The sequence below is a fragment of the Myiozetetes cayanensis genome, unplaced genomic scaffold, assembly GCF_022539395.1.
Source record: "Myiozetetes cayanensis isolate MyiCay16 unplaced genomic scaffold, myiCay2020 scf2-11, whole genome shotgun sequence".
In the NCBI taxonomy this organism is placed as follows: Eukaryota; Metazoa; Chordata; class Aves; order Passeriformes; family Tyrannidae; genus Myiozetetes; species Myiozetetes cayanensis.
The window spans coordinates 26,972,072-26,992,962 of record NW_026087411.1 but is presented as its reverse complement, the minus strand read 5'-3'; the positions used below and the strand labels follow the sequence as shown (position 1 = coordinate 26,992,962).

The following is a 20,891-nucleotide window of genomic DNA, read 5'->3' as shown; positions in this document are numbered from 1 at the left end:
AGCTCTAACCCCAGACCCTCCTTTCCATTTTTTTTTCCCAGCTCATTAAGTTTGCATTAACAAAACATGACCATTCAAAGGCAGGAAGGCTATTCAAAGCATTTGTATTCTTAAATGCCTCCAACAGCGAAAGACAAACACTTTACTTGTATTATCTGATGATTAAGTTTGCTTTTCCATGTATATAAATTATATTACTTATACAAACACACACAGAGGACATAGGATCACTCACATCAGGGCTGCAGGTTCAAACCCTTAATGACGGAGCTGAGCACAGCACTTAAAAGATACAGGTCAGCTTTAAAGCACGTGGTTAAAGAGGTTTGTAGGATCAGAGTTCAACTGTTTTTATTAAAATTATCTCTGTCCAGCTGGAGGCATCTGTAATGTGGACTGGGAGGAGGGAGGGATGACTGTGCCGCTGTGCGCCCTGTCTAACATAACCGCAAAGCACAACCAAAGTGTTCTGCGGACACCTTCCAGCTTCCCTTGTAACTCAATAAACCTCACTGCACCCCATCCTTTTTCCTTAGCAGCCCTGGCCACAGCAGGAAAAAGGGAGCTGGCAGATACGGGCTTCTTGCAGTACTTCATAGGACATGCTCACATTTCAAAGACAGAGCAGCTGCAGCAAGGAAAACTGTAGGCACTACCAGGCACATTAAGGCAGGTGACAAGTACCTCCAGGAGCCACTGTGCTACTGCTGCTCCAGCACTGGGGGACACACCAGAGGTGCTCGTGCCTTCTGCTGTTTCCAGGTTCTTTATGGTGGTTGCAGAGTCCCAGAAGGTGTTATCTGTACTAACCTCCTGAAGTGTATCAGCTACCTGAGGATCCTTAGTCTGCAGCAAAGAAGTATGCTGGGCATCACTGTGGTGGCCCTAGCATGCCCTGTATCAGGTAACTTGGTATAATTATAGTAATATAAATAATAAATAGTAGTCCCTCCTATGTCTGCAGTCTCAACGTTATAGCATGTTCCCTTTCTCCTGTGAAAACTACTAGCTAGTAATGCACAGACGGTATACACACTTTAGGAACTCACACATCAGAAGCAATTCAGTCACTGCCACTAGCAAAAACCTGGTTGGCTTTAGAAAGACTGTTTTGAAGATGAAAAACAAATAAAGGCATGGCTACTGCAAGCTCCTCCTCAGGAAGGATGCCTATTGTCTTTCACTTTGCTTTAAATTTTCTTCATTAATTTACCTTGGGGCTAGACTGGAGCATTAGCATAAGAAAATTCAGCTTCAGATGGAAAATATTTGAGAAAGCTGGGACCAAAGGGAAGTGGGAAGTAAGCATGAGAAGCTGAGGGCAGAACTTCAGCCTTTGGTTTCCAGTACGTCTGAGATCACTTTATCCAGATAGCAGCACACAACGTAGACTTGCCAGATTTTCCAGGTCTTCAAGAAAGGTAACAGTGGGACTCAGTTTATGATGACTTTTTTTTTTTTTTTTTTTTTTTTTTTTTTTTAGCATTGCTTTTCAAAATAGTTGGTAACTGAATTTTGCAATAAGGATGCCTTTTTGGTTTTTTTCCTACAACTTTTTTCATCTCTCCTCTACGAAGGGGAGTACCTGAGGTAGGGCACCATGACAGTACAGCAGGGAGACTGGACTGCTAACAGGCCATTTTAAATAGAAATTAATAGCACATTCATCAGAATGAAGTGCTGTAATATTACTGTTCATATCATAGCTACATTGATGGAGACTGGCCAAGACTGTGTTCATGCAACACTGTGAAGCCTGCACAGAAGGAGAATCCCTGTCTAGGTGACATGGGGAGATGTTGAAACACGTCAGAAAGCCTCAGAAAAGTGCAGTGGCCTCCCTGGGATGACTGTCACTGCTACAGCAGAACCCAAAAGAGATCAACCATGTCTCATGTCCCTGCATTTGAAGGGTCATCCACTGTTCATATTGCCCCAAGGCAGCATTTATTACAGCAGCAAATTTTGATACAGTATTTTTCAGTCCATGTCTCAGTCTGTATTAAATTTTGATAAGTATTTATTTTGACAAATTTTCTAACAACCAAAGTAGTATCTATTCATTGAAAAGAAACTTTGAACTGTGATAGCAAATGCTTATTGCAGTGTTTATGATAACCTTTTATGCTAAAAATAGCTCTTGTAAACAAGCTTTGATTAATTCCCACTGTCAGGATGTGCACTGTTCCCAAGTTTAAGAACACTTTTTCCGTAGATGCTTGCTCATTTCCTTCAGTCCAACCTCTTGGAACAAGTCTGAAGGCTCAAAAATCAGGCTCTCCTTACAAGAAACAACTGCCCAGGTATAAACAACCTCCTAGCAAACAGCCTATATTCCTCTTAACAGCTTTGATCCGACTCAAACAGGCCTTTTTCGTTAGTTCAGAGGTAGACAGTGATAACGTGTTTCTACTGGAGGTCACATCGTTACCTGCACAGAATTTTCCTGGACTTGTCTCTCATCCTGGGTCCTATAAGTACTAGAAAGCTGCTTAGATATTGTGCATAACAGATACCAGGCTATAGCTGCCACTCCAGAGGGTTGTAAAATCTGCCTGACGCCAGCAGCCAAAAGTTAGGGAAGATCTAACAGCAGCTTCCTCCTGCATCAGAGAGAACAGCTTTGGGACAGCCTTGTCTCATCCTGGTTTCTTGTTTTCCGTCAAAGGAAAGCGACTGATTCTTTTCGCCTTTTTTTTTCCTGTCTTGACAGGGCAGTACATCCTGTTCAAGGGGATATTCTCAATGTGTTCAGTAAAAGCTTTCAATTTAGGTACATCAAGAAAAAGCCACTCTTTAACTTGAAGCTTCCTGAAGAGCTCTTATCTCCAAGCGCACAAGCAACTTGGATAAAGAGAACACTTTTGTTAGTGTTGTTTCAATTGCAGAGTTTGTGTCTAGCCAAACCATTCAGATTCTGCTCCCAGGAAGTTGCTTCGAGTCCTACAGCCATCAGTGTTGAATGGCAGGATACAGCACCCCATCGGACCAAGTTTTGAGCCCAATGGGACCTTCTGGTGCACTTTCCCTGAAAAGGGGCATCACTTCAAGCAGCTGAAGTAGTCAGCACTGGCTCCACTCTCATTCCTAGCATCCCTATAAAACTGTTTTTCCAATTTAATAAAAGCAACAAAGTAGACATGCTATTTTTAAAGCACTGTTTTATGCCACAATGCTCTGACATTAGATGCAGCTTGCCCAGACATTCAAAAACAATGCCCACACCAATTCTCCCTACAGTTTGTCCTCTTGCTTAAAAGCCTAGAGAAAAGCTATTTTTTCCCTTCTGCTCCCTGCTGGCTTTCCGGCTCTGTTGTCTCCCTCCCTTGAAACAACTTCACACTGGCTTCCTTGTGGCCTCCCTTCTCCCAAACAACTTCCTGTCTGCTTCCCAGTTCCCTCCCCATTTCTGCTGCTGTCTGACTGCACAGGAGCAACTCCCAGCCAGTTTCCTTTGCTGGATTTCTGCACAGAAGAGACATTTGGGTGACCACACAATTGGGATGGGATTAAAGCAAGCTGATAAAATTGTGTTTGCTTGATTGGCCTGATTAAAAGGTCCATAGTCCTGGCACACAGAAACTCAACTGGTACCAAAGAGTTCTGGTTCCTGTAATGCCTTTAGCATCATCATGGCCTAAATAAACTCTTAAAATTATTGGCACTGCATATACAGGCTTCCTCTCATATTCAGACAAAAGAGAATATCTGAGTCAGCCTTAGCAACTGCCATGATGTTAGCTGTTAACCAAGACAGCCATTCTTTAGTAAAAGCCAGTTATTTCTCTTTTGCCATCTATTAAAGCCCCTAAAAAGCATTGGCCTAACTTACTAGCTATACTAAAAATAATAAGGGAAAAGTACTGCTAACAGTTCTTCTGACTGAACTAAAGGACTTAAGATCTGAAATCCAAAAGCTCTACTACTGATAAGCATCAGAATGCCTATTTTCAGCAGTAACTTTATGGGATCAAAACCTTTACTTGAAATGAACAAAGATCAGTTCTAAATTTATCCCAAACGTTTGAATGTGACGATGGCAAAAATGTATTATGCCAACAGAATTAGAAGACATCTTGAAAAATATTTAAGATGATCATAATTAAATATTTCTACTTAGCATTCCAATTATACCATGTACTGTTCTGTGCACAACATGGAAACTGTATTATAAAGCCATTGTTTCAGTTTGCTTCCTGTGATACTAATCTCAATCAGGCCGTCAGACGAACAGCCTGCATTTCTAAATGTTAAAGGCTTCCTCTCCAACATTCCCACACAGAATTGCCTACTGTGAAAATCAAAGGGAAACGTGTTACTAAGTAAAGCAGCAACTTTTATAAAGCAAAACCTGGTATTTTTTACCCTTTTGAACTCTGAGATATACAACCAGCTATTTCCTATTATGATAGGATACAAGGGCCAAGCTCAGGCCCTGCAACGCCTGCAGGAGATGTGCACCCTGCAATCCAGAAGTCGGGATTTTTGGAGGCACGTAGCAGGAGAGCTCTCAATGAGGGCTCAGATTCAGGGGCTCTGCCATTCACCTGCTGGAAGAATGTGGGCATAGATTTCCCTAGGTCTTGGCTTCCCGACAGATAAATAATCATTATGCAGACACAGCTAGTAAAACAGCCCAAGTTACACAAGTGAAAAGCCCTATTCCGAGTCAGGGAATAATAGGAAGGGGCATGAGACACTCAATGCCAGTGGACTGAGGCTGGCAAGTTGCCTGCAGCCATCTCTGAAATCCCATCTGGAGCATCAGCTTGCAGAAAAATGAGGGTGCAGTCCTGGGAAGGGCCTTGCTCTGTCTGCTTCAGGCAAAAGCGCCTTGAAACAGAGGTGTGTTTGAGTATCAAGCCCACAAACAGTAATACAAAATAAAATCTGGTGTTCAGGAAGGTTTGTATAGAATAAATAAGAGAATTGCTAACCAAGTAGTGGTTTTTGTCTCTATTATAGTTTGAAGCATTTTTCAAGCTGCACTGCAAGCTTCTTTTAGTGACACCGTATGTATACAAAAATGCAGTAAATGTTATTTCAATGTCCTTATTAATGACAGAACAAATACTCTCACTTTACTCCAGTTTACAATAAGTGTCTAGCCCAAATAATCAAAACAGTTTTGATGAAGACAAAAGGGGGTTTGCAGACTGAGATGGGCATTTGTTTCTTATGTACCTTCAAGTCCCCACTTCCCAGTTCACCTGTCATAGACGACACAGTATGCCCCATGCTCCCCATGAGCCCATTCAGACTGTTCAAATGCAACAGTGAATTTACGGCCAAGTTCCAGTCTGCTAAATATGCACATGAAACCTTTGCAGAAGCTTTGCTTGGGGCTCAGAAACTGTCTAGAGCAAAAGCAAGAATGGAACCAGCATAAACATCACACAAGCCCAGTTTCCATCTTGCTTCATGCTCGTCAAAGCATGACAAGCAGCAAACCTCTTCATCTGTGAGCCTACAGCTGTATCAAAAACCTACCACTTTGAATTAAATTGGACGGCCTTCTAGTGAAAGCCAGTGTCCTTATAAAGACTGACATTTCTCAGAGGTCCACAATCAAAGATATAAAATCTAAGTATTAGCTATACTCAGAGTAGTAGATGAGTAGCAGACATGGCTTTCTGGCTTGAGTTCTTTCATTTTGATGTATTTTCATGATCAGAAAATAATACCCAAAATTTCCTGAAAACCAGGTCCCTTAAAGTACCTTAAGTTCAATTCCTCAGAATAGAAGCGTCAATGACTTTGAAACCCTTATCTAACAGCTCTGCTATTTAAAGATGCAGCCATGGGCGAATCTGCACTTGACTAACAACACGAATTTTAATGAGAGGACTTCAAGTTAATATTTAGGGGAAGTTAATACTGGGGAAGTGAGTGCATCAGACTTAAGGCTAAGCAAGTAACTAGCATAGAGAAAGCATGAAATATTAAAGCACAGCCTGTTGCTAGTGAAACGTTTTATTTCCAGATTCTTTTCAAACTGCTGGGTACTGGTGGTATTTCAAGAAAAGTTACATGAATCACATTGTTTTTCAAATACTGCCACAGAAATATCCTATCTTTATATGTATGTATGAATATTATATACATATACAGAGTTGTCATCACTATCAAATAATGAGTCTAAGCCTTAAGACTACAGCAGCATCAAAATGTTTCAGCTGTAGATTTTTTCCTCACCAAGAAATGTAAATGTTTTGAAAAGTTCACTTTAATCTTTGCAGTTGAGCAAATGTGTTTTTCTGATGATGACAACATCCAACTATTTCACATCAATTTTCACAAGTATACACATTATTTATTTTCTCTATTACAGCCTTTCAAAAGTTTGCTTTTCCTATGCTTTGTCAGTCTCTAGTTCATGCCACACATACATTGGAAAAACTGCAGCTTTGTTTTTATGAGAAAGTTACTAACAAATTGGCTCGGTGTACGGTATGCTTAAGAACATTTACCTACCTACGCAACCTCTTCAAGTATTAGTTACATGATGAAATCAGAGATGATTTCCAAACACTGTTCAGCAAATAAACTTTCCTTTTCACAGAAGTACATGTTAAAACCACATTCTATAAGCAAAGATGGAAATACCTACATTTTATACAACAGTTGTTAGTAGAAGCCAAAAGTGCTACAAAAAATTACAAAGCACATAGAAGTAGAACTGAATTTGCCATATATTTCAGACTAACCAACAACAAACCAACAGCCTACTCGTTCAAAAAATGGGATACTTCCTAATAACATTTATTAAAATAATTGCTACGGTATGACACAACTTTTCTGAAAAGAGGAAGTGCAATCGTGACCTTTTTGGGAGTTTTGCCATTAATGAAGTAAAAGATGAAATTTTGGGTTTACCTTTCAAAAACAATGCAGGCATTGTTTTGCATTCTCAACACCTATAGGTCACTGTGTGAAATTTCCTCTGGAAACATCAGTTGTTTTCATTGATGTTACAGGTTACTCAAGTCATAGATTTTCATCAAATGATGATCCAATTATAGGGGCAAAATAAGAATGTTGCTAATTTGATCAGTTTTCACAGGCTATAAAAATTACGCTCATTTACATTTCCTACTAATCCAACATGAGCAAGACTGATTACATAGAATCCATTCACAGCAAGTATTTAAAAGTTGTTTTAGCTTAGTCTGCCTTGTCACAATCAATCTACCTACTATTCATTGCCAGTGGATAGCACAATTAGTCCTTTCAAACGAAGTATTGGACCCCTAGAACTTCTCAGCTCCTCTTTGAATGTGGTAGCATGAAGATGCTTGCCATGACAAATCAAAATTTATTTCTTTTGGCATGGAAGTTTAACGTGTATGTTTGAATTCTGATTAAACTCTTAAAAGCCTAAACTCTTGTAACTGAGTTTAATACATCAAATTCAAGAGTTCTGAGGTTTTTTAGAGAGGAAAAACCCCTGCACTAGTTTTTATTTTGGTAACCCTGTACTCAAAGAAGAGTATGCACAATCTTACCAAGCTGCCATCAGCTAGCACTAAAAATTAACTTCTTTTAGCCAGGTGTTACCTGAAGACAGAAGCTTATGAGTCCGTAGGAAACTGATCGCCAGGCGCATTATGGATGCCTTGTCCAGGTGGGAGCTGATGTTGTGGGGCAGGGGCAGCTCATGTGCCAGTTCATAGAAAACTTCGGTCTCTTTGCTTCTTCTGCATCTTGCTGCATCTCTTGATTTCTCCTTCCTCCGTTCGGAACTGCTCCTGATAGGTAAAGAAGGGAAAGGAAAAAGCATTTCTTGAAATGCAATTCACAACTTCAGAGGCATTTATGAGAGTTTATCTTCTCAACAATGAATCCATTCTGTCAAGTGGTTTAAATCAATTGGTCAGAATTTAGTACCTATTTGCTCCTTTTAAAATGGGAATTAGGAGAGGACTGCCACAGCCAGAAAGGTCTCTGATTCTACACAAATCAGCCTTTTACTGCCCTGAATCCCCACGGAGTGTGAGGACTGAGATCTGCTTTAGGCAAGAGATTCAAAATGAAACAGCAAACTATTGCTCCTGGGATTCAGGAAACATTAAAAATATTTTTCTGTTTGTTTGTTCAATCTAAATTTACTTACTCTGGGATAACTGACAATCCATTTTAAAGCTAGAGCAATTACAGTGTATATGGCTGTGTCATAGATATTACAATGTTGTAGAGTTTCAATGGCTACACACTACAAAAAAAAAGTAGTAATAGAATATCAAACTGTGTTGGTCTGCAGAACTGTCTCAGCTCTTAATCCAATACTATTCTGGAAAAATACCTTTCCTTGACCATAAAGGATACAAAATGGGAAAGAAAATACTGTTGCTTGCAAGATACGCCTCCTTTCTAGAAGCTATTCTAATTAAATCACCATCTCTCCATTGTCTATGAAAACAGATTCCTTCTTGAGTAAAATAACATGACCAATAGAGCCAGCCTCCTTAAAATTCCACAGAGAACAGAAGAGCAGGAAATAACAAAGGGGAAGACATTTTATGAAGCAAGTATGCAAAATTAAGCCACCGAGGGACAAAGCTAAATTTAACACGTGAGAAACACAAGGAATGCATTTATCATGATTCTGGAAAAGGGCAGTTTAAGAGGGAACTCCGCTGACTCTAAGGTTCTTTTATAAAGCACAATTCTTATTTTAGAACATGAAGCACCTGAATCCATCCAAAACCATCAGCTTTTTCAGAGCCCCATGTAGGTCTGCTGATACTACAAGTTCCTACACTTGCATGAGTTGAGGAATACATTTCTTTACAAGTAGACTCTTGCAGTAGTCCACCAGTGCAAATGGCACTGCTTGAATGAGCACAAAACAGAGAGCAAGGTGTGGAGTAGTTCACTTGCTCTGTTTTTGTTGTTGTGGCTGCACATTCATTTCTAGAATTACCAGCATCTCTCCATTTGCAAGACTCTCAAAAAACGAAGCAGCTTACAACCTACTTTTTCCAACATCAATATAAAGTAATGAGCCTATAAACTAAAAATGGATCAACCAAAAAACCCCACCCTATCAAAACAAGGAGTTTCAATAAATATATTCTGTTGCATTAAGATTATGAAGAAAACAAATATTAATCGCATTACTTAATCCTAGAAACTGTTCCAATCATCACTGGAGTCATGCAAAACTGCATAAAGTAGAAAAATGGTATTACTCCATAGTAATGTATTCTAAAGAAGATGACTGTTTCTTGAAGACCTAGAGATCCTGGAGCAGCTTCTAGCACTGAAACCACAGGAGGTTTCATAAATTATAAAGAAGGAAAAATAGCCAGGATGTGCATTAAATGCCAAGAATAAAGTTACAATAGCATGTTTGCTGGGGCCCAACAAGGCCGGTCACTCAAAATCATGATCCAAAGTAGGATTGGGCTCACAACAGATCAGTAGAGCTCTTGTGCTGCAAAACACATGCTGGGCACATGTGCAATCAGATAGGTGCTCATCAGTGGGTGTGCTAATAGGGCAAAGGGCCTCATAAATTCTTAAAGTATCTTCTCAAGATCCACGATCAGCCCTCGGCAAACCTTTCACAATTGTTTTGCCCAAGATGACTGTTTTATAACCTGGTCTCTGTTGCAGGAGGTATGTGGTGGAGGAGACCTATGCACATTTCAGTACACAATGTCAGGATCCAACTTTGATAATTACTTCACGGGCATCCCTAAAGTGAATGCTGACCCACATGAGTTTGAATCTAAAGGATCAGATATTCACAAAGTGACACTAACTCACTACTTTTCTCCTTGACAAGTAAGAGCCATACTACATACCACTTTTTTATTTACATCCATGTACATAAAAACGTCCCTTCATACAACTGTCCATAAAGATACAATAGAAAATGCCCCATGTTCTCCTGGGGCAGCTGCTGGGTACAGGGGAGTCATGTAAAATACTTATACCAATGCTACTTTCAGAAATATGCTCTCTAAAGAAAAATGTGCCTATAAAGATGCTAGACTGGAAACAAATCTCAGTTTCTAATTATACTAACAAAATAAAAGAGTAGAAACAAACTAAAACTAAACAGAACAAAAACTATGTGATAATATTTGTGAATATTTTGCCGCTTAAAAATTTAACTTGAATCATAAATGCTTGAACCCTGCTCTAAATCTAGATGCCACAATTTTCACATCAGAACCAACTTGGTCAAAACAAGATCCAGTCCCTCCTCATTTAAATACAAAACTTTGGGAATCAAGGACAAAGCCAGGTCACAATTTATGCAGTAAAAACAGCTTATATAAGACAAAGTCTCTCATGACATCACTCTGGCCACAAAGAAAAATATTTGATTTTGCTAACCTCTGTAAATATAATTTTGAAGTGTGGTTAATGAAACAAGTTGGTTTCATTAACCATGGGTTTCTCGAGGTTTCTAGTAACTAATGCTACGCAGAGGAAGATTTTCTTTCTCTCTGCTGAAGATGTTTTCCCTCAACACTGCTTCTGTCTCGCTCAGGTTCTCTACAGAGAGACATCATAGTTCATTACATACCTCACAGGAGCTTTCTCACATCAGAAAACAAGAGGAGGAATCAGCCTGCCTGGTTGCTTTCAAAAGACTTTTTGCTCACCCACTGTCATTTTAACAGACAACTTGCTTGTTAAGCATTTCCCCCTGTGGCTTCCTACACCTCAATTTCCCCCACATCTTCCTTCCCTCAGCATACCCTTGAGTCTCGTTGTTATTGTAGCCAACCCAGGATAAGTACACCAAGACCCAAAACACCGCCATGCCACTTCCCCCCCCCAAGACATCCATCTTGCTTGCTGTCCATCCCAGGGATGCCCATCTCAGAGACAGTCATTCTGTGCTTACTCATCCTGGTTGCAAGTGCCTCCCAAAATTGCACTTGAGTGACAGAATTCTGCAAAAAGTAGTATTTCCATGGTTTTCACTTGCAGACCAGAGGCAACTCTCTTTGCAGTTATCCCCATGTCATGCAGGGGATTAGCACTTCACCCCTACCCATAGCTGGAGAGTTGCAATGTGACTGCTCAACAACCTGCCCGATTGAAGGCCAGGAGGAAAGGTCAACACCAAACGCACTTCACACATCACTCAGGCAATAGAGAAAAGGCCCAGGCTCTAGCTAATTTATGAATCATTCCCTCCTAGCACATAAACCACCCACTTACGTGGCAGAAAAAAAGCACATGCATGCGTCACTGCTTGGAGAAAGCAACACAAGCAGAAACCTCAGTCACCTAAACCTTTGACAAATTTTAGAAGTGCAGAGGGGAGAGAGAAGAAAGCCACCACGAATCAAGCCACCCATTCACCAATCCAGGCCCCGAGGGTACTGTAGGGGAAACCTCTTTGGAGCACCCTGACACTCGCTCCTTCAGTGTAACTCTTTCCAATAAAAAAACAAGAAAGGAATGGAAGAGCTCAAATTTCTACTGGAAATAGGGAGACCAAGCTGAGGAATGGGTTTGGGGACTCCATCCAGGACTCGGCTATGTAGAGGGTGGTCAGGAGACTTGAGGAGAAGAAATGGGGAGGTGCTGCTTCCCAGCAAGGACTCTCCCAAGGGCTGCTGGATGATGCTCTGGTGCCACAGTGCTTACAGGTGTGCAAGCCATAGGGAATGGAAGAGTTAAAGTGGCACAGGCAGCTCCCTGCCACAGAACACAAGTACAGCACTGTACCCTCAGGACAGTTGTTTACATGATTTCCCACTCCCTTCTGGTGTGCTTAGTTTGCACTCTGAAAATAGAATTTACAGGCCAACACATACGAGAAGAGATGACAAACAACTGGCAAGTATTTGCCCTCCCAGGTGAAGCTTCCAAATTTTCAGAAGCAGTTTTACATGCTTTTCCCAAGAACCCAAACACCAAACCAGTCCCAAGGGTACACCCACGCACAGGAACAGAAATCAATTTGGTTGAAAGCATCCAAAGCGATGTAGGAATGCCCTGTATGGATCCCAGGAGCCAGATTCCTATCCCCTTGCTCATCTCCAGCAGGCCCTTGCAACACAGTTTCACTGAAATAGGTGGAAATGCTTGCAGACAAAGGTCTTGCACATCTGAGGTGAAGATCATAATCTGAGTGGCAGCTCCAGGCTCCAGCAGCCAGGAAAAATGCTGAGGTAGCCAGCCCAGGCTGGGGGTTGTGTTGCTGCCACTGCCCTCCTGCAGCACCTCCAGAAGGCAATGGCAACCCAGAGACAGGAGGGATCAGCCCCACAAGTGTTGGGGCAAACAGAGCACCCCCTGAATGGGAGCTTCGGCACAGGCATACAGCATCACTCACGGATCCACAGTAAGGTTAGGCACCCCCACAACCATCCTCAGACAGGGACTGACCTGAGGTTTCAGTCCTGTTTCCACTGACTCTGACTGTACTCGTTCTTTGCAGTTTCAATCCTACCAGTAATCCCTGCCCACCACCTCCACCCATACATCTCCCTGGTCCTTCCTGCAGGCAGTTACCCCGCTCAAAGCCCTCGGTACCCACTCAGCTGATGGCGGTGCCAGGTCGTCAGCTTCAGCGATCTTCCCTTCTGTCAAGGACATTGGTGGCCTCCTCTAAGCTGACGGAGGGGACTTGCCAAGACAGCAATCTTCTGCTCGGGGTTTCACTGCTCTTCACAAGTCCGTATGGGTCGATACTCAGGTTGCGTACACACACGCTTGCTTGTTTAAGACTCAGCAGTGCACCAACTGCACTGAATCGCACTCCCACCTTGTAGGCTCCCTATCACAGAAGCTTCCACAGAAATTGTAATCCACACCTTGCAGAAAAACACCTTATACGTAATCCGGTAGCCTTCACTCGTACATACACACTGCGTGACACGTTCGGACAGCTCTTTGAATTACGCAGTGCACACGGACTCGCTTGAGCTTACTTCATGATTTTGGTGACCCTTGGACTTTGCTTCAAACTGCCATGTATGCAAGCTAGTAAAACAACACACATATTACTTTATATCCAATGGCTGGTTATTAAATGTTTCTAGCTTCAGCACTTTAAAGGTCAACAATCCAAAGAATTTAGTTGCTACATGAAATTTCTGTAGTAAATGCTCATTTCAAATCATTTAAAGGTAAAGTTTCAAATGCTAAATTGCAGAACAAGAAAAATACATTCCATGGATGCAAAGATAAGAAAATACAGAACAGATAAATGAAAAAAGATCAGATGCTTAGCATAAAAAATATTTTCCAATTAAAACCTGTAAAAACTCAATAAAAATATTTTAACAGGCAGTACTACCTTAGATAAGAACAAAGATTTATTTCAAACCAGTAAATGTATTTTTTGCTGTGTTTATATTTTGCATTATCTTCTGCTTGGCAAATCCCTGAAGTATCTGAACCAGAATAATATCTAAAAATGAGTTTTGCTGACTGTGAGGCACTCCACAGTTATCTCAGAACCACACCACTCGACTGCCCCAGAGATGTGCTTGCAGACACCAAGCAACCAGCGGTCATGCTTACTTAGCCTTAAAATTCCTTTTAAAAGTATTTGTAACCATTCTACCTGACAAGCAGTTTATTCTGGATGACATGATGTGCTTTTGAAAGCTCCCTCCTTTAAAGTAATAAACGTGACCACTGGTAAATAAAAAGTGCTAGAAACAGCAATTTACTCACTCACCAGGAACTTGGGCCAAACTGTGAAATCTGTGAAGGAAACCCATATACAGTGTCATGCAGAGCCCTCCTTATACATCTCTCCAGTGAAAATAATTATTTCTAAAGTCTGAGAAGACACCAGATGCCTGGGTTCAGCACAACAGCAAAAGGAAGGGGAAGGACACAGAGTTATTTTAGGGGAAAAAAAAAAAACCCACAACACTCCATCAGTTTGAAATATGTGGAGGGCTCATGGAGGGCAAGTGCTAAAGCAGCGTTGCTGCCCACTGAGATATGGTACCCAGTATACAGACAGAACAAATACAAACATTGCCAAAATGGAGAATTTGTTAATGAAGGAAATGAGAGTTCGAAGGTAACAAGAAAGGTTACTAACAGAAAGGGCTATTACAAAAATAAGGAAATGAAGTATCTTCCACCCTTCCTTTAAAGCTGCTCTAACTTACAGTAACTCACCACCAACTCCTTGGCTTGACTGAGGGATTTCATCTATTTCTTTACATACTCATTAAATAACAAATCACTGCTAGTTCAGCAAAGCTTGAAATATACTGCCACATGTGATGCAATTCCTTCACCTAAGTTTAAAACCAAAGGCTAGATGAGGCCTAAATGAATACCAAACTTTTGGTGTCTTCAAACATATTTATTATTCACTAATTCCATATCACTCCAGGAACACCACAGCTGACAGTAACGCATCCAGGAATAGGTTTCCTTGAACAGGGTAAACTCTATATGTACTTTAAGGTCACACATAAGACTGTAACTTCTCCAGAGTCTAAAGTTCTGATGGTACCTTAGTCATAATAATTAAGCTGTCCTGGATTTGTATTCTATTTATTTTCATTAACATTTCTGCCACTATTTTCCGGAAAAAAAAAAAGAAAGCCAAACCCAAAACTGGTGCTGAGACCAAAAGCGTTATACCTATACAGTTTTAAAATGTTTATAGCACTATCATCTTTTTTATATTACTAGCTACAGTTAATGCAGCTACTAAAAGAAAGCACTTTGCCCCTGCAATTTAAAGTATCATTGTGAATACTGAAGTTGTCACAGCAACTAAGTAGTACTTGGGGAGTTCAATGTTGCAAACCGCACTGAGGCTGCAGGAGCACTTACATGTCTTTAAAGCGTTTAGGTTCACAGTATGTCAACAGAGTCTGATAAATTTAATCATAGTAAGCAAAACAACATCTATGGGATTTATGTTCTTCCATTTTTTCTCTAGTTTATGAGTACCTTGAACTAGAGAGATAAGTATTAGGATTTCGGCGGCCATTAATCTGTTCCTGGATTATTTTACGATGCTGTGACTGCAGCCCGTCCCGCAGTTGCCACGCCAGCACAATCCTGGTACCTCAAAGGATGTGCCAAGCACATTGCAGCTGGGGCAAGGCACAGCCCCACGGAACCACAAAAGGTCCAAGGCATGCAGAGATGCCTCCGGGCTGCTGTTTGATCAGCTGTTAGAGCAGGTAGAGGCACTGCCTTTTTGCCTTTTCAATCCATTCCCTGCATTAGGGCCAGATGACTTTTCTTGTGGCTTAGTTTTCAGGAAGAGCAGTATCCTGCTCCAAGTCAGTGCAGGCTCAGCAAGCCCCAGTGCTGGTCACAAAGGGTCAGAACCACTCCGTACCACCCTTGTAAAGCTGCTGTAGCCCACACTTAGAACAGATCAGTGATATGTGTCCTCTATCTTCCCAAATATTAAGGAAATCTGGGGAGAAACAAGCAGCCCAGTACATGGTCAAATCTCAGAGGAGCAGCAGACCACCTCAACTCAAGTCTTCCCTCCCCAGAGCAGTTTTGCACTACTCTGCCCCATCTACATACTGGATCATGGATTCTTTCCCTGTAGCTGACAGCTCTGATACCAGCCAAGATAAGGTAGGCTTCAGAGATAACCTCCAGACTAAAAAAGCCCACCACCAAACTCACTAAATAATACAACAGACATGACTTTTTCAACATTGGCCAAAACTGAACTTGCTTTCAAACCAGCCAAACTTTTTGGTTGGGTGATAAATGTACCACTCTGCTTTTCTCCAAAGTTTCCACTGACACATTCACGAGTCCCTGCAACACAGCTATCGCTGGAATTGCACTGCAGCGGCCAGGATAAGGTTATGACAATGCACAACCTGAGATGTCTATCAATGATTTGTGTTTGAGGGATCACAGATCCTATCTTGTCTCGAATTACTTGTCGCAATCAGTCAGTTTTGACAGCTAATCTAGAGGTCCATACATATTGTTGCTCAAAGGCTCAGCAGGTATTGCTAAGATCTGTTTTCAGATAACTCAACTATTTACCTACTCTAAAAAACACATACCAAAGGATGTGCTTTATCTCTTCACTAGCAGGGTTAAAGCTAAAGGTGAATGAAGTGCAACTTGCAGGCTGGGGGGCGTGGGGGTGTCCAGAAGTTAAATTCAAAACCAGTCGCATTTTTCAGATGGAGCACTGACCACATCCCAGCCCATACCAAACCACAATCCAGCATTATTTTTCAAGATGGTGCAACTGCAGGTAAACAAGGACAATTTTTCAATTAAGCTTTATTCCAAGCCTACGGAACAATCACTGCCATCGCATGACTTTACTATCAGTGGTATGTGTACCTATGCTTCAGCCTCAAACCCATTCAACTGTAAATAGTTGAGAGGGTCACACTGAACACTGTTGACAAATCCCAAGTTTTACAGTCTAATGCTGTGTTATGCCTTGGGCAACACCCACCAACACCTGTGGGTGAAAACCCAGGTGTTTCTGCAGGTTTGGACCAATATGCCATGACATTTTAGCTCTTGGTGCTGGCACATTTGCTGACACACAAGGGGCCTTTGTGGGTAGGAACAATAAGAGAGGCATGCACAGCTCAGGAAAATGGGTGGTGACCACCAAGGGCTGGAAAAAAAGCCTCTTTCAAAGGACGGTCTTTGAAAACATTCATTACACCCCACCCAGCTATTTTCACTACAATATTTCAGTACATAAAAACAACACAGGGAAAATAAACAGCCCACCTTTCAATATCTTGTAGGTTCTCCAACCCCTGAAAAGAAATCAGTAAGATTTCTTACTGATAAAGACAGGCACCTTCACCAAACAGCCATTTAAGAGGTCTGCAAGCATCCACCAAAACCACCCTGCACCACCTTTCTTCTCTGGTGCATCTCCAGGTTCTCTATATAAGCTGACTCATGTAGACATCTTAATTTTCAGAGTAATCAAAATTTAAGTGTAATGACTAGTAAATAAATGATAGCATGTATTTATAGGGATCATAAAGTAATTCTATTGGCTCAATTAAAAAAATTGCTATACAAGAGAACAGTCCACCACAGTGCATTTTGGCTGTGATTTTTTTCTCCTGCCAATTTCAGCTAGAACTAATAAAACACTTCAGATAAAACAACTGCAAGACAGAAAAGAGGCAATACAGTCAATCTGTAATGAAATGGGTCTCTGAAATCAGCAGAGAGTTGAAAACTAGAGGCCAGTCTTTGAAGGTATGGAGGCCATGCTGTCACAGAGGCTTGTGTCCATCCCAGTCAGCAAGTTAACAACAGAGCAAAGACTGAGCGGGTGAAACCCCCAGCCTTGGGAACACAAAAAGAGCTCTTTCTTCTAAGGCTTCGGGCTCTCTCTGACAATGCCCTTGATAGCACCCTTACTCAGAATTTCAACATATATATTTGGCCACTTCGTGTCACTTTGTTTCAAGCACGAGGTCTCTGTGTTGGATGCTCTAAAGACTGCAATGGAGGCACACATCAACTCTAATTTAAAATGTTCTGTCTCCTTTAGAGAACATTCAAAATTATTGTTAAAATTACTTTCCACTATTAATAAGTTATGCCTTGTCCTTCCAAAGTGTCAAATCTTCTAATAATAAAGTTAAGAAAGTAAGTCTTGCAATAAAATCTTTATTTACCGAGCCTCCTTTATTTTTTTTTCGATCTTAATTATTTTAATATGCCCTTGGTTTTGATGGAAGTTAACTGTTTCTCTTTCACTATCTCTTGGCGACCCCCAGCAAGATGATGGGTATCCAGAAAGAAAAATTAAACAGCCATTTCTCTGTCAAGCAAGGAATAATAATTCTTGAAAGTAACAATACAAACGCTCTAAATTTTGATTATTCCATGTAACACAGTTTCCTCCACTTCCTGCAGCAATGATCAAGCGCAGATTCTGAGAGCCAGGCTACATTTTTTGCTCTCTGGGGTGTGGGTTTTGCCTGTACAAACATCCTGGGACACAGCTCATTCTTAACCCCTGTTTTGTTGTTTGTTTGTTTTTTTTTTCAGAGGGCTGTTATTTTATACATTTGATTTTTAATTGTCTGTTTCCTCTTAACTAAGTCATCGAGTAAACTGGAACAGTGATAACTTTCCATGTTGTGATTTCAAGTTCTCATTAGTATTCAAGTCTGCCACTAGTTTAAGTCGATAAAACTCGAATTTCAGTAGCTTGAGCTGGGGTAAGTTATATTCTTCACTTACTACAAGGGAAAAGGATTGTACCAAAGGGTCAGGCTACTTCAGCTACCTGGCCAGAAAATCAGCTGTCATTTCGGTAAAGTTAGGCAATTCCTCTAACTTTACCAGAGCCTGGAGTGAGGTAATCTGGGGGCAATCAGTACCCTCAAAACACACACCTTCAGTTCATGGTAAAGTCCTGAGGACCCTTCTTACTGTTGACCTGCCTCCTGGCACCCACTGCTATGGCAGAAGCCGGAGGGACATTGAAACTCTGGTACTTGAGGAGGAAACAATAATGGCCCTTCCACATTCAACTGCAGTATTTCAAATATTTTAAAAATTTTAAGGCTTGGTTCTGTCGGGAAACAGCACTAGTTCTTCTGACACGTCACCCTGAATAATCACTTGCTAAACACAAACTTTCAAAGGGAACTGCTATAAAGGTAGTCTGTGTTGTAACACAGAGTAAATAACTACAATCAAAGGATAGTTACTCTAGGAAAAAAAAAATTATGAAAATGGGAAGCAGCAAAGTTAGGAAGTAATTCTGTATGTATACAAAGGTAAATTCATGTGGTCACATTTCTTCATATCTTCTGTTTTTTACTTCAGAGCTATGAATTAACATGTAACTATTTTGCCATTATTCCTGTTGGAGTTTTTATTCTTAAAGTTAAGCAAACAAGGCACGTATGCATATACTGGGCCTGATTCTCATCTCCATCTTGGTCCCATCACCCTATGAGGTCAGGAGGTGGGAGTCAACTTTAATAAATTCTGTTTATGAAAAAGGTAGGTAGGTAAAAATCAGTTCTTCCAGAAAACAAACTAGATATTTTTTTTGTTTCATTTGATACAATCCACAGATGTCAGCTTACTTAACAAGAAACACATTACAACCAGGCAGGCCTTGGAGATCTCTCAGAAGTATGCATCTGTCAAGGGTGTGGTACCTCAATATTCACTGTTTTGACTCTAACTATATAGCAACCAAATTTCTGACAAGAAAGCCAAAGATGCACATGCTGAAATGCATCCAACTGCACCAGTACACATCTAAGTGGCCACAAGTTATACAAAACAGACAGTACTTCCCAAGGCAGGGGCGAGGGTGCTCTCATCTCAATAACTACCAACACTGTTTTGTAAACATATCTTGTGCCTCCTTACAGCAGCTCTTGGAAAACACAATTTTTATTCCTCGTCCTTTCCCTAAATTATATAACTTAATCAATTGCATTTTTTTTCCAAAAAACTAACTGCTTTCTCAGAAAAGGCAAAAAAAAAAAAAAAAAAAAGGGAAAAGAAATGAAGGTAACATAGAAAAGAAGCTACACTCACTGGCAAAACTGATGATCTTGTTATTAGAAAACACAACTGGGATGGTACAGAGGCCAAAGCTGAGGTACACTGGGAAACAATCATACCACAACCCGACCCCAAACAGTAGTGCAGAGGAGGGATGAGGCAGGCGCAGAGAGAGCACCACGTACACATGTTGATACAAGCTGAATCCAAAAGGTAACATCGCTTCTTGCACTAATGTATTCTTTTGAACTGTATTTGTATGCCAGTATAGTTAGGTATGTCTGTACAGAACATGCTTCTGTGGCCAAGAGTAGTTATAGAAATATTTTTACTGCTTCATAGACAAGGAAAAAAACCCAACTCCTTTCATACAGAATACGGAACATGAATAAATATTTAACTTCTACTGGAATACACTTATGGTACTGTGAAATACATTTAAGAATAAGAAACCTGTATAATACAAGGCATATGGAAAACAAGTCATAATTAAAGAGCAAGGCATAATACAACTAATGCAGACAATCTAAATTGTACAAATATGACTTAACTTGATTTAGTTTTGGTTTTAGTCAATGGTACATTCAAAAAAATAACAACCCTTAGAGGAATACACTTCACGTACATACTATTGATTTTATTCCTCATTAAAAAAAATTAATGATTCAAGATTGTACATAACAATCATCTATATAAGTTTTCCCCCCTGTTCTTATTATCATTTCCTCATACAGACAATGAACTTCCACCAATTTTTATTGATTTTGAAGAAAACTTAAAAACATTGTGAAAAATCTCCAAGAACTTGGAGATTTACAATCATTACCAGAGCAAACCCATGTGGGTAAACATTTCAGCCACAGTTTCTCCGCTTAAGAGGAATCCAATATCTCAGCTCACTGACTAAGAATCAAATAGGTGATTTTCATAACTAATCCTAAATAAAGCTTTATTATCTACCAACAAATCTTTACTACAGCTGAGAAGAGGTTGTTTAGCTTTAACCAACAAAAGCCTGATAAAACCTTTCTGAAGACACGGCAAAATCAATCCACACTGTAATGAGAAAGAGGAGAGTCTCTACCTGTTATATTTTCAACTAAGCTGCGAATCACAGTGAGGTAGGGTGTAGGTCTGTGTCTCTGCAGACACAGGGATTTGGTTCACTCTGACTACAGTATGTTTTATTAAAAACCTGAATGAAGATTTGTTTCCCTGAAGCTCTGGCTTGCCAACAGCTCTGGGAGAAGGATGAATGACAGCACTAAACCTCATCAGCCCAGAAATGAAGAATGCCAATGACTTGTCTAACCTGTAGATCAGAGGTTGCAGGATTCACTTAAATTAATGCAATTTGAATCTGAGCATTTCTTTAAAACAACAACCTGACCAACTTAAGCAACTTTCAAGGATGGAGAATCAAAGCCAAC

At 40.6% G+C, this 20,891-nt stretch overlaps 1 protein-coding gene across 2 annotated transcripts in view; it reads right to left on the bottom strand.

Annotated features, from left to right (window-relative positions):
• The window catches only part of EPAS1 (endothelial PAS domain protein 1), a 78,617-nt gene that overhangs the window by 28,753 nt on the left and 28,973 nt on the right, over positions 1–20,891 (bottom strand). Inside the window, exons 1-2 of one of the 2 annotated variants that reach the window (XM_050316914.1) lie at positions 12,512–12,690; positions 7,558–7,748 (exon numbers count right to left, since the gene is read on the bottom strand). In XM_050316914.1, the coding sequence (XP_050172871.1) occupies positions 7,558–7,748; positions 12,512–12,570 (250 nt within the window). In that variant the 5' untranslated portion in view covers positions 12,571–12,690. Of the gene's footprint in view, positions 1–7,557; positions 7,749–12,511; positions 12,691–20,891 lie in introns of those variants that run through there. The other variant, XM_050316915.1, reaches the window with a different exon arrangement.